General features: G+C 45.3%; 1 protein-coding gene across 3 annotated transcripts; it reads left to right on the top strand.

Moving 5' to 3' along the window:
* The first annotated feature begins 676 nt into the window (after positions 1 to 676).
* LOC123143113 (transcription termination factor MTERF15, mitochondrial) lies at positions 677 to 8,525 on the top strand. 3 transcript variants are annotated; one of them, XM_044561928.1, is made up of 4 exons: positions 677 to 4,748; positions 6,040 to 6,289; positions 7,542 to 7,687; positions 8,144 to 8,525. In XM_044561928.1, the coding sequence occupies exon 1, from the start codon at positions 780 to 782 to the stop codon at positions 1,941 to 1,943; it is 1,164 nt and encodes a 387-aa protein (XP_044417863.1). In that variant the 5' UTR covers positions 677 to 779; the 3' UTR covers positions 1,944 to 4,748; positions 6,040 to 6,289; positions 7,542 to 7,687; positions 8,144 to 8,525. The 3 variants fall into 3 exon arrangements, with proteins under 3 accessions (XP_044417863.1, XP_044417864.1, XP_044417862.1); XM_044561929.1 differs by lacking the exon at positions 6,040 to 6,289 and having other exon boundaries at positions 7,545 to 7,687; XM_044561927.1 differs by lacking the exon at positions 6,040 to 6,289.
* Positions 8,526 to 12,210: the final 3,685 nt, after the last annotated feature.

Here is a 12,210-nt window from a genome sequence, read left to right as displayed (position 1 = left end):
AGTGATGATGATGATGCCTGTGTGTTGTCTCGGCGAGGCTCTCTCCGGAGTGGTGTGTGTGGAGTATCCTGTGTACGCCGCTCAGCGGTTTGTGATGGTTTTCACCCGTTTTTTCATAATTAGTTGGGCAAATCTTTTCTGCTAATTAATAGATGAGGCAAATCTTTTTCCCCGTTTTGAAGAAAAACCAAGCTAACTAAAAGTGGGATGTAAAATGTCCTTATTCCTTACAGTGAGGAGGGGGTGGGGTGGGGGGGGGGGGGGCGCACATTCTCGAACCGTCTAACCCAAAGGAGAACAAGCAATGATGATGCGACAGCTCAAGATCATCATAGTCGTCAAAACAATAGTCTATGATATTATCTATTATTATTTTTATGTACATCAAAGAAAATTTTCACTACATTCTAATAATTATATCATTAGACAAAAAAATTATACAAACCTATTACTTTTTACATAAATAAAAAATAATACCGAGAAGAAAGTATCTATTGGTGAAAAATATTCCCCATCTTTATATTAATGCAAAAGAAAAAGATGATAGTCTTTCTTAATATATATTCGTTGTTTCAGGAAATTGTTTATGTATATAAAATAAAATGTTTACTGTGGTCGTAAAGATTATTTCATCATATTAAAAATATTACATATAAATGAGCTAACTATTCCATGAAACATATTACAGCCCATTCTGACCCCCCCAACACGCAGAGGCAGAGCTGCCATTGCAATCCATCTAAGATATCTCCGTCGCCGCCGCCGCCGGCGGCTGCGCCATGCTCCGCCTCCGAGAGTGCGTCGTTTCCCGTCTCCTCTCTTGGCCCTCCACCTCTCCCATCTGCTCTCTTCGCCGCCTGCTCTCCACCACCGCATCCGCAGCCCCCATTTCTCCGAACCCTAGTAGCTTCGCCGTCGAGGAGTACCTCGTCGCCACCTGCGGCCTCACCCAGCCCCAAGCCGTCAAAGCCTCCAAGAAGCTCTCCCACCTTAAGTCACCCGCCAAGCCCAACGCCGTCCTCGCCTTGCTCGCCGGCCTCGGCCTCTCCGGCGCCGACGCCGCCGCCGTCGTCGCCAAAGACCCGCGGCTCCTCTGCGCCAAAGTGGACAAAACCCTGGCCCCCGTCATCGCCGGGCTCACCGGCCTCGGCCTGTCTAGTCCTGAGATTGGCCAACTGGTCTCGCTTGCCCGCACCCGCTTTCGCTGCAGACCCGTCGTCCCCAGGCTGCAGTACTACCTGCCCCTCTTCGGCTCATTCGACAACTTCCTCCGGCTGCTCAAGCGCGAATCCAACCTTCTCTCGATCGACCTTGACAAGGTGGTCAAGCCCAATGTCGTGTTCCTGAGGGAGTGCGGGCTAGGTGATTGTGATATTGCCAAGCTGAGTATCCGTGTGCCTAGGATGCTCATCACCAACCTGGAGCGCGTCCGGGCGATGGTGGCACGTGCCGAAACATTAGGCGTGCCCCGTCGCTCCGGGATGCTCAAGGAAGCGTTGCAGGCTGTCGCGTTTCTCAGCGAGGAGAAGATTGCCGCCAAACTGGACTACTTGAAGAATACGTTCAGGTGGTCTGATGCCGAAGCTTGCATTGCTGTGCGCAAGTATCCGTGTGTGTTGAAGAAGTCAAAGGAATCTCTGAAGCGCAAGTCTGAGTTCCTGGTCTCTGAGGTGGGGCTGGAACCCGTGTCCATTGCTCATCGACCGGTAGTTCTCAGTCTTAGCCTGGAGGGCCGGCTCAGACCCCGGTACTATGTTATAAAGTTTCTCAAGGAAAATGGACTGCTAGATCGTGACCCGAGCTTATATTCTGCGGTCAACATGACTGAGAAGGTATTTATGAAGAAACTCATATCCCCTCACAAGGAAGCTGCACCACACCTCGCTGAAGACTATGCAACAGCTTGCAAAGGGGAAGTGCCAACTAATTTCAGATTCATGTGAACAAAAAAGGGCTATGGGAATTGGTTACAGTGTATTGCGCAACAAAGTTATCACCCTGCATGTAAGCTTGTACTTTGTGTTTTGGTGTTCTTTGCATAACATGCTGTTGCCTGTTGCTAAATGCTAACTCCCTATGAAACTGGTAATTTGATTCCTGAACCTCTATTTGTTGATGGTGTCATTCCTTAGAGAAGATCTCTGTAAGTGAGAAGTTCCTGGATATATTTGTGTTTCCAACTTCCATGAAAATCATGAAACTTGGATGTGGTGGGTGAACCAATTTTATGATGAACCCAGCATTCACGAAACCAGACACCAAATGAGTAATGTGGTGTCGTTTTCCACGAAAATGTATCAGTATGATCTGCTTCCATGCCAAAATTTATTTACCATGCATGTTCATTCACATTTCTTTGTCTTTTAGGTTCCACCGTATATGTCAATTAGTACTAACATTGTTTTCTATTTAGGTTAGACTTACAGACACCAAGACCTTCTACTGGCTGTCCGTTCTATAACCTAAAGAGTGGCAAATTATTGTGATTTGTGATGTATATGTGTTCTGGCTGTGTTCATTGAGCAACAGGGGTAACAATCCCAGCTGCTGTTTCCATGCCATTATATACAAACATTTTTCCTGTTTGAACACATGAAAGATCACAGCCATTTAGATCTGAAAAAGAAGAGAAAATTGCATCAACTACTTGTACTGTTTAAAAGCTGCAAATTGCAGCTGATGACCGACAAGATGAGAAATAGTATAGATTCAGTGAACACAGAGTATATACCTAGGTGATGAATAGTATAAATTCAGATAAGATGGGCATCAGTACGAAAAAATCACCCTGCTGTTAAGATTCATAAACTTTTCTTAAAAGAGTTTTACTTGAGCAAAATTAATAGTTAAGATAGCTTGATACTCCATCCGTCCCAAATAAGTGTCTCTAAAGTTGAGACACTTATTTTGGGACGGAGGGAGTATCTTTAACGGGGATCAGAATCATGTTTATGCAGAAGTTACAACTAACTATCTCTCAAGTAAAAGAAAAACAAGTTAGTCTGATTTAAATTTTCTTGCACTGAAGCATAATATGGTGATTCTGAATTACCACATTAAGCATGAGTATATTTTTCTGACTTTGAAATGATGGATGCTGCAAGTGGTTTGAGGTTTCTAATGATCAGTTCAGACTATTAAACATTAGTTTCTGTTTGAAGAAGTGGGTGTTTCGATTGATGCGTCAGGTCAAAATTGCATATGTGATTTTGGTTAACATTGCAATGACCACTTTTCTTGGAACACAAAACTAAGTTATTATTATATACTAGCCCCCCATGATTCTGTTGTATGTAAATTCAGTTTTGTGTCCTGGCTACACATTTGTTTAGGTGCAGACCTGTCCCTCTGCCTGGTGCTATTAGGCGTGCCCTTTCAGAAACCAGCATTGTGTTGTGGCACAGCTGTTTATGTTTATATAGTTTATACATTCCAGCTACAAAGATTTAAGTATCTACATGTTGCAAAAGAAAAGAGTATCCACATCCAGTAGTATCTAACATTTAAATTCAGTTCTTTCTCCACACTGATTCACGTCCAATATTCAGCTTGTTTCTTGCAGCTAGTTCTGCTTTAGTTATCAACCCTCCCTTGGAAAAAAGAAGGTAGCACCGACGATTGCAGTTAATAACTTAAAATTGTATCTTCACTTCATTCTTTTTACTTAATATTTCTGTCAAGACTAACTACAAATTTCGACCATGGTATGTTATGAAATAATAAAAAGGAAAATATGATAGAATGTTGCAAAAAAAAAGAGCGATTGCATGCTCCCTCAGCAGAAGCAGCAAAGCTCGGGGCATTCTAGGCATCATCATCTGGCACATTGGCACTGATGTTTTCCGTGCCAGAAGCAGTTGATCCAAGGTGGATGATGCAGCCCAGGAGCAAGTGGTGAAGAACATTCCTGAAGCGGCCCTATGCTACCTGGTCGGGCCTTCTTATGACAATTTTTTTATTGGATCTGGAACTTGATTGCTTCTCCTTGCGCAGTAGTAGAGCATAACATGGTTTCTAATGTTCAGTTCTACCTACTGTACCGCCTACTGAAATGAAGTGATGCCTAGTTAAGATGCGCTGTCCTGAATTTGTTTTAGGACAGCAGCTGCTGTCGTTACCTAACCCCAAAAGGACAGATGCACTGTTCTTAACTTTTAGGATACCAACTGTTGTTTGTATCTTTGAGTGGCTCATAATCAGTTAACCATGTCTCCGGCCGGCCAGGACTCTGTTCGATCAATGTATTTGTTTGGCCTGGAGTGCTCCTGATGCCGATCGCCCTTAATGGATGCTCGTCGAATTTGGTAGTTGCTCCAGTTGATTAGCATTTTTTACCACACATAAAATTCGATGGATGCATCAGGTGTTGCTGTTACGTGTTTGGTTTTAGTGCTTCGCCAAGACACTTGCTGAACTTGCTGATGAGATGCAAGGGTTGCGGTCATGTCAGGTAGTCTTGTACCGCCTACTGAAATGTAATTCCTAAGATGCACTGTGTTGAATTTTTTAGCAGGACAATGGTTGCTGCTGATATTTGCCGGTGCTGAACTGCAAACTGATAGACAAACTGTTCAAAGTTGTTATGATATCAGCTGTTGTTTATATATCTTTTGAGTGGCTGACTTGAAACTCAAATCGAGATTGTTATCTGCTCATAAGCTGCAGGTACTAATTGCCATCTTTATCTCCGTTTGAGATGACGAACTCTTTCCAACTTCGGATTACTTGAGTTGGGAGCTATGTACCAGGTACGTCTACAATTCGTTTATGATTGACGTTTTGAATGAGACAATGGTTAATCTTAAGCTTGGGGAAAAAAACACTGAGAAAGACTATTGATCAACCACAAATGCATTTATCATGAGTTCTAGTTTTTCTACCAAGTTCAGAAAATTCAAATATTTCAGGATACTAATTTCTAGTAAGTTTAGATAAATATCCAATGATTGTTATGGCATTTAATTATTTGTAAATTAAAATTTAAGTGGAAAACTAAGAAATTGCATGATAGTAATCCCAAGAAATCTCATTATGCAAACTCTATGAAATTATGGCTCTTCTAACAAATTTAAGAATTTCATTATACTAATTCTGGGATTTTGTAGTGAAAGCATTCAGTGATTTTCATGATATTGCACGTATTCAAATTTTCAGTGGAAAGCTAATAATCCACTATACCATTTCCGAGAAATTTCATTATCCTAATTCCTACAAATTATGAATCTTCTCGGGAAAAGAATTTCATGATACTAAATTGGAATTCTAATCTGCATACAAACAAAAGTGTTTTAGGATATACAAATTCACATTACTCCCACCGTCTTTGAATACAAGGCCACTTCATATTCTTAGGTCTAACTTTGACCATTTAATTTTACCAATAAAATGGGAGTTATATGCCGCAAAAAGTATGCCATTGGATACACATTTCAAAGAATTTCTGATGATATTTTTTATGACATATAACTCATATCTTGTTGACCAAAAATTTAAGTCAAAGTTTGACAAAAAAAAGGTGTCCTTGTATTCAAAGACGGAGGGAGTACTTATTAGTTCAAATCAACTATTATAATGTAATAAACCAGTGTGTTCCTCTCCATCCCCCTTAGTGTTACCATTTGTTTGACATAAAAGTAGCATTTTCATGTTCCATTAATGCAGCTCTTGCACCAAAACTAATGGCCCATTTTTGTTTTGTAAGTGAAATGTTAATTTCAAATGTGCGAACAGACTTATATAATAAACATATGAAGGTTTGAAAAGATTCTATACAGGGAATCACTCCTATGGGTTGATAATTTTCACTAGGTTTTAAGTGCAAGGCTAATAAGATAGCCAGTTGCTAGCTCTATCTTTTTCTTTTTAGGATCTGCTAGCTCTATCTCAGTGCCACATCATTTCTACTAGTCAATTTAAAAGTCCTTCCATGAAAAGAGACTCGGAAACTGCAGGCCTTCATGTATTTATGTCTAGCTTGTTCCTTGGTACCTGCTCATCAGACATCCACTTGCACTTACTCCTACGAGCGGTTTGTAACAGGCACAAGATGGCCCATGTAGCAGAGCAAAAACTCGAGCGTAGTTGCCTCGGTGACGTGCTGCCGGCGAAGAAGGATGTCGGCAACCTCGCCGAGCTCATCCCGTCGCTGCCTGTCGAGAAGCGGTTACTGCTGCCACCCGTCGGCTCGCAGAGGTGACAGTACCGTGGGTACTGGTTCCCGGAGTGGCACCTGTCGGCCCTGGCGGCAGCCCGCGACCACTTCGAGCCCAAGCCAACAGACATCTTCCTGGTGAGCTGCCCCAAGTCCGGCACCACCTGGCTTAAATCTCTAGCCTTCGCCGCCGTGCACCGGGACGTCCACCCGCCGTCCAGCCACGAGCACCCTCTGTTGCACAAAAACCCGCATGGCTGTGTTGAATTCATCCACACAATCTATCGGCAACCGGTCGACGTTGCGTGGGGCATCGTCCAGGCGTACCCTTCCCCGCGCATCTTCGGCACCCACTTCCCCTTGTCCTTGCTGCCGGAGCGCATCAGCGGCGATGGCAGCGGGTGCCGGATCATCTACATCTGTCGGGATCCCAAGGACGTGGTCGTCTCGTGGTGGTGGTTCATGCGCACCTACGTCCCAAACCCCGAGCAGGTCCGGTTCGAGGAGGTCTTCGAGTTGTTTTGCCAGGGTCGCACAGGCGCGGGCCCTTATTGGCGCCACGCCCTCGAGCATTGGGAGGAGAGCCGGAGAAGGCCTGAAAAGGTGCTGTTTCTCAGGTATGAGGAGATGCTGCGAGAGCCGCGGGGCAATCTTAGGAGGTTGGCCGAGTTTTTGGGGTGCCCGTTCTCCCAGGTGGAGGAGAAGGCCGGCGTCCTGGACGCCATCTTGGAGCTCTGCAGCCTGGACAAGCTAAAGAAGCTGGAGGTGAACCAGAGCGGTAACAAGATGAAGGACGGACCCGTGATGAACCATTCCTTCTTCAGGAAGGGGGTGTCCGGTGACTGGATCAACACCATGACGCCGGAGATGGCGGCACGGCTCGATGCAATTGTCCAACAGGCGCTGCAAGGCACCGGATTTGGCTTTGGCATCTCCACGCAACAGTAATATAATCAATCGTGTATTCCTACACCGTATCTCCTGCAGCTGGTAGCCCTGGAGGAACTGTGAAGGCATTCTATACCGTCATGAGGCATATCCAATGTGCCTCAGCTTGGGGGTTTTGTTTTTCCTTTGTGTATAAGCCGATTCATCGGTATCAATGCTTGGCTTTGCTTGGCATTGCTGTTAAATAATCAATAATATATGTATCAGTTTGTGCATGTTGCAATAGAAAAGAGCATCCACATCCAGCAGTATCTGACATATAAGTTCAGTTCTTTCTCCACACTGATCCACATTCAGTAATCAGCGTGTTTCTTACACTTAGCTCTGCTTTAGTTATATTCTATTGCAGTTAATAAACTGAACATGTATCTTCAGTCCAATTTATTTACTTCATCTTTTTTATGAAGACTATAACAAAAAAAAATCGACCATACTCCCTCAGCAGGAGCAGCAAAACTCGTGGCATTCTAGGCATCATCACCTTTCACATTGGCACTGGCGTTTTCCTTGCCAGAAGCAATCGAGCCAAGGCGGATGATGCAACCCAGGCCAGGAGCAACTACTGCTGTCGTTGCCTAACGCCAAAAGGTTAGATGGACTGCTCTGAACTTTTAGGATACCATCTCTTGTTTTTATCTTTTGAGTAGGTAATTTCAAATTGAAATCGGGATTGTTACCTGCTGATAAGCTGCTACGGGTACTAGTCACTATCTTGATCTCGGTTTTTTGAGAAGTAGACATGAACTCCTTCCAACTTGGGATTAGTTGAGTTAGGAGCTAGCTACGTACTCCATCTGTCCCAAAATGTAAGACCACTTTTGACACTGATACATTTGGGACGGATGGAGTACCAGTTATGTCTGATTTAACTAGGCGTTCCACTTACGTAGTCATCTCCGGTCCTTGCTTTCAATTTCCGAATCCCCGCGTTTCACTGTGGCGGTGACCATCAGACCTCACCTTCAAATATTGAGCAATGTCAATATGGTTTTTTGTTCTGATTGGAGATGGGTGATAAGAATCATGTCGATGGAATTTTGGCAGGAAATTTCCTTGGAGCTTTGGCAACACGACCTATAAGTGCACGCCCAATTGGTAATAGTCCTGGAAGCATCGCTGAAATTGTTGCTATTCTGATACTGCCTGCTCCGTGGATTGCTGTTCTGATCTCTATGCTTTCCCAGTGTGGAAGCTACAATATGTACACGTTAAAACAGAAATTCAGAGTGTTTGGATGATGTCAGTTTAGCATTATATAGATGATAAATGCGATGATGTTGTTTCTATTAATGTGAAACTTTGATCGATCGATGGGGTGTAAGTTTGAATTAGTGCAGCTATCTAGTCTGTCTTAAAACCATTGACAATGCTCAAGATTTGCCGAGGGCTCTGATGGACAACGCAAGGGAAATATTAATAACCATCAGGCATCACCGGCAAATCTCGAGTTAAATTTGTTTTTTGACACGAGCGTAATCTGTTTTCTGATAAGAGTGAAATTGTTTTTGTAAACGAGTGGAATATGTGTTCGGGAATAAGTGAGATCAGTGTTTCAAAATGAGTGAATTTAGTTTTTTGAAATGAGTGAAATCACCTTTTCGAAATGAGCGAAACCAGTTCTTTGAAATGACTTAAATATGTGTTTTGGTACGAGTGAAATCAATGTTTTAAATTGAATAAAATTAGTTTTCCAAAATGAGTTAAATCTATTTTAGAATGAGTTAAATTTATATTTCTGAATGACTCAAATTTGTTTTCTTAATTGTGAACTCAGTTTTTAAAACAAAGTGGAACGAGTATTTTGAAATGAGTTAATTCCATTTTTTTGAAATGCCAAAGTGAATGAACAGTAAAATTCAAACTACGCTTAAATATATTGAATATTGGTCTTGTTCTAAAGATCTTGTCTTTAGGAATTCAAATATAGAAATTGTGACGCCTGGATAATTAGACTACAGTAATTCCCTGCTAATGATGCCATGTCACCTTTGTCACTGTAGTTAATCTCGGGTTAGTTCAAAACCCATTCAAATTCAAAATTGAATTAAAGGCAAACAACAAAAGTTTCAAACTTTAAAACTAAAATGTCTGGGTTATGCCAAATAATGCAAAGTTAATCGTGGGGAAGAAACCCCACTTTTATAAAATGTTTTAATACTCTGAAGTGATTAAAACAGTAGTTGAAACGATTAAATAAGTGCCTTTAATATTTTATAAAACGATAAACTATTTTATTTTGAGGTAAAACTTTTTAGGGTAGTGGGTTATTTTGAAACACTATTTTTGGAGCTATTGTCATATTTTACTACATTAAAAATAAAATGTAACTAAAATAAAACAGAAACGAATAAATAAAAGGAAAAGAACATAAAAAAAAGAACAAAAGAAAATAAAGCCCCCCCCCCCCCCGCCCGCTGGGCCTCGGCCCAGCTGGGCACTGGGCTAGCCAGGCCGGCCCAGCCGGCGCCCACTCCCCTCCTCCATATCCCCACTCCGGGGGAAACCCTAACCCGTAACCCCCCACTCTCCCACATCGCATCCCTCTCTCCCCCACCACCTCTCAATCCCATCTGGATCGGGGTGGGGTTTGAACGACGACGTCGACGCCTCACCCCCTTGCTGCGTCGACCACCGCCGCCGCCCTAGACGCCACCTCGTCGGCCTGCCTCTTCCTCCTCGCCGGCCTGCTTCCTCTCCGACGTCGTCGTCCCCGTCGCCCTCCTCGCGCCCCGCTGCCCCATCCCTACGGCCCCCGTGAGCTCACCCTCTCCTTCCCTTTTCCCTCGTGCGCGCGCACCGCCTGCACCCGCTCCCGCCGCCGTGGCCGTCCCCTGCTCCTGGACGCGCCTGCCTGCACCGACGCGCACGCTCAGTGCGCGCTGACCGCGCCCCGCATCGCCCCTGCTCGCGCGCGTGGCCGCCCCGCTGCTGCAGCTGCTGCTCTGCTACTGCCGCTGCTCTGCCTTCCCTGCAGCCCCTCCTCCCCGTGGCCACGCATTGCGTGCCGAGGCCGCCGCTGCACTTGCCGTCCCGGTCCGCCACGGCACTCGCCCTGCTCCGCAGCACGCGCGCGTCCCGCGCCCACACCTCGCTCGTCCCGTTCCTGCCCAGGCCGCGCCTGCCGTTCCCGCACGCGTCCGCAGCCCCTCGCGCGCACGCGCCCCCGCGCTACCACCTCCAGCCGACGTCCCCCTCCGCCGCCTCCCCTGGGCCTGGTCGCCGGCGCCGGCATACGCCGTGTGTGTCCAGCGCCCCTCGGGCACGCACCCGTTCGGGCGCTTGTCCCGCTTCTTGCCCGACCCGCTAGGCCTATGGGCCTATGGCAAACGGGCCCCGCCCCCAGAACGTTTCTATAAATAGGAAATAAAATAAAAATGAATTAATAAAATCAATAATTAATTAATTAGTGAATTAATTAAGTTAATTAATCCTGCTTAATTAATCTAATTAAATAGTTAGTTTGGTTAAACAGTAATTAGATTAGCTAAACCCTAATTAACCTAAATAGAGGATGACGGGTGGGTCCTGCTGGACCCACATGCCAGGTTTGACTCTTGTCAGCTGGGTTTGACCTGCTGATGTCATGGTGATGTCATGCTGACATCACCTTTCACTGTTCTTGATAATGTTCAGTTTAAGTAATTAAATAAATTTTAAAAATGCCTAAAACTTTGATAAATCATAGAAAATAAACCGTAACTCGGATGAAAAAGTTTTATACATGAAAGTTTCTCAGAACGACGAGCCGAATCCGAATACGCAACCCGTTCGCCCGCCACACATCCCTAGCATAGCGAACCTGCAACATTTCACCTCCGGTTCGTCTGTCCGAAAACGCGAAACACCGGGGATACTTTCTCGGATGTTTCCCCCCTTCGTCGGTATCACCTCCTACCGCGTTAGGGCACACCTAGCACCGCGCATTATCTTGTCATGCACCGCCGTGCTTATGTTTTCATTATATTTATTGTTTCTTCCCCCTCTTCTCTCGTTAGACACCGAGACCGACGCCGCTGCTACCTAGTACGACTACGGTGTTGACGACCCCTCCTTCACGGCTGAGCTTCCAGGCAAGCCCCTCCCCCTTGATCACCTGATATCGCCTATTCTTCTCTATACTGCTTGCATTAGAGTAGTGTAGCATGTTACTGCTTTTCGTTAATCCTATCCTGATGCATAGCCTGTCCTTGCTACTACTGTTGTGTACCTTTACCTGCAATCCTACATGCTTAGTATAGGATGCTAGTGTTTCATCAGTGGCCCTACATTCTTGTCTGTCTGCCATGCTATACTATTGGGCCGTGATCACTAGGGAGGTGATCACGGGTATATACTATATACTTTATACATGATACATGTGGTGACTAAAGTCGGGTCGGCTCGTGGAGCACCCGCGAGTGATTCACGGATTGGGGGCTGAAAGGACCTTTATCCCAACGGCCCTCTGAGTGGATCTTTGTGGCAAAGCGACAGGGCAGGTTGAGACCACCTAGGAGAGAGGTGGCATGGCCCTGGTCGGCGTTCGCGGTTACTTTAATAACACGCTTAACGAGATCTTGGTATTTGATCTGAGTTGGGTCGTTGACCTTATACGCACTAACCGCCACGTGGGACAAGATATGGGCAACCGGCGTCGTGGTATTAGCCGAAGCTCTTTTTGACGTTAGCGATGGAGCGACGCGCGCCGGATTGGACTGGAACGCCTACTAGGCTAGGCCTGCTTTCGGCCGCCCTCGCAACGTGCATGTGTGCAATGGGTGATGGGCCCAGACCCCTGCGCCATAGGATTTAGACCGGCGTGCTGACCTCTCTGTTGAGCCTAGGTAGGGCTGCGATGTGTTGATCTTCCGAGGCCATGCATGACCCAGGAAAGTGTGTCCGGCCAAAGGGGATCGAGCGTGTCGGGTAATGTGGTGCACCCCTGCAGGGAAGTTTATCTATTCGAATAGCCGTGATCTTCGGTAACAGGACGACTTGGAGTTGTACCTTGACCTTATGACAACTAGAACCGGATACTTAATAAAACACACCCTTCCAAGTGCCAGATATAACCTGGTGATCGCTCTCTAACAGGGCGACGAGGAGGGGATCGCCGGGTAGGTTTATGCTAT

Source organism: Triticum aestivum, chromosome 6D (assembly GCF_018294505.1).
Source record: "Triticum aestivum cultivar Chinese Spring chromosome 6D, IWGSC CS RefSeq v2.1, whole genome shotgun sequence".
In the NCBI taxonomy this organism is placed as follows: domain Eukaryota; kingdom Viridiplantae; phylum Streptophyta; class Magnoliopsida; order Poales; family Poaceae; genus Triticum; species Triticum aestivum.
The sequence above is the reverse complement of the archived record's forward strand: the minus strand, read 5'-3'. Positions and strand labels throughout refer to the sequence as shown.

Excerpts from the sequence above, each read along its gene's own strand:
- LOC123143113 (XM_044561929.1), top strand. The coding sequence starts at position 780 with ATGCTCCGCCTCCGAGAGTGCGTCGTTTCCCGTCTCCTCTCTTGGCCC.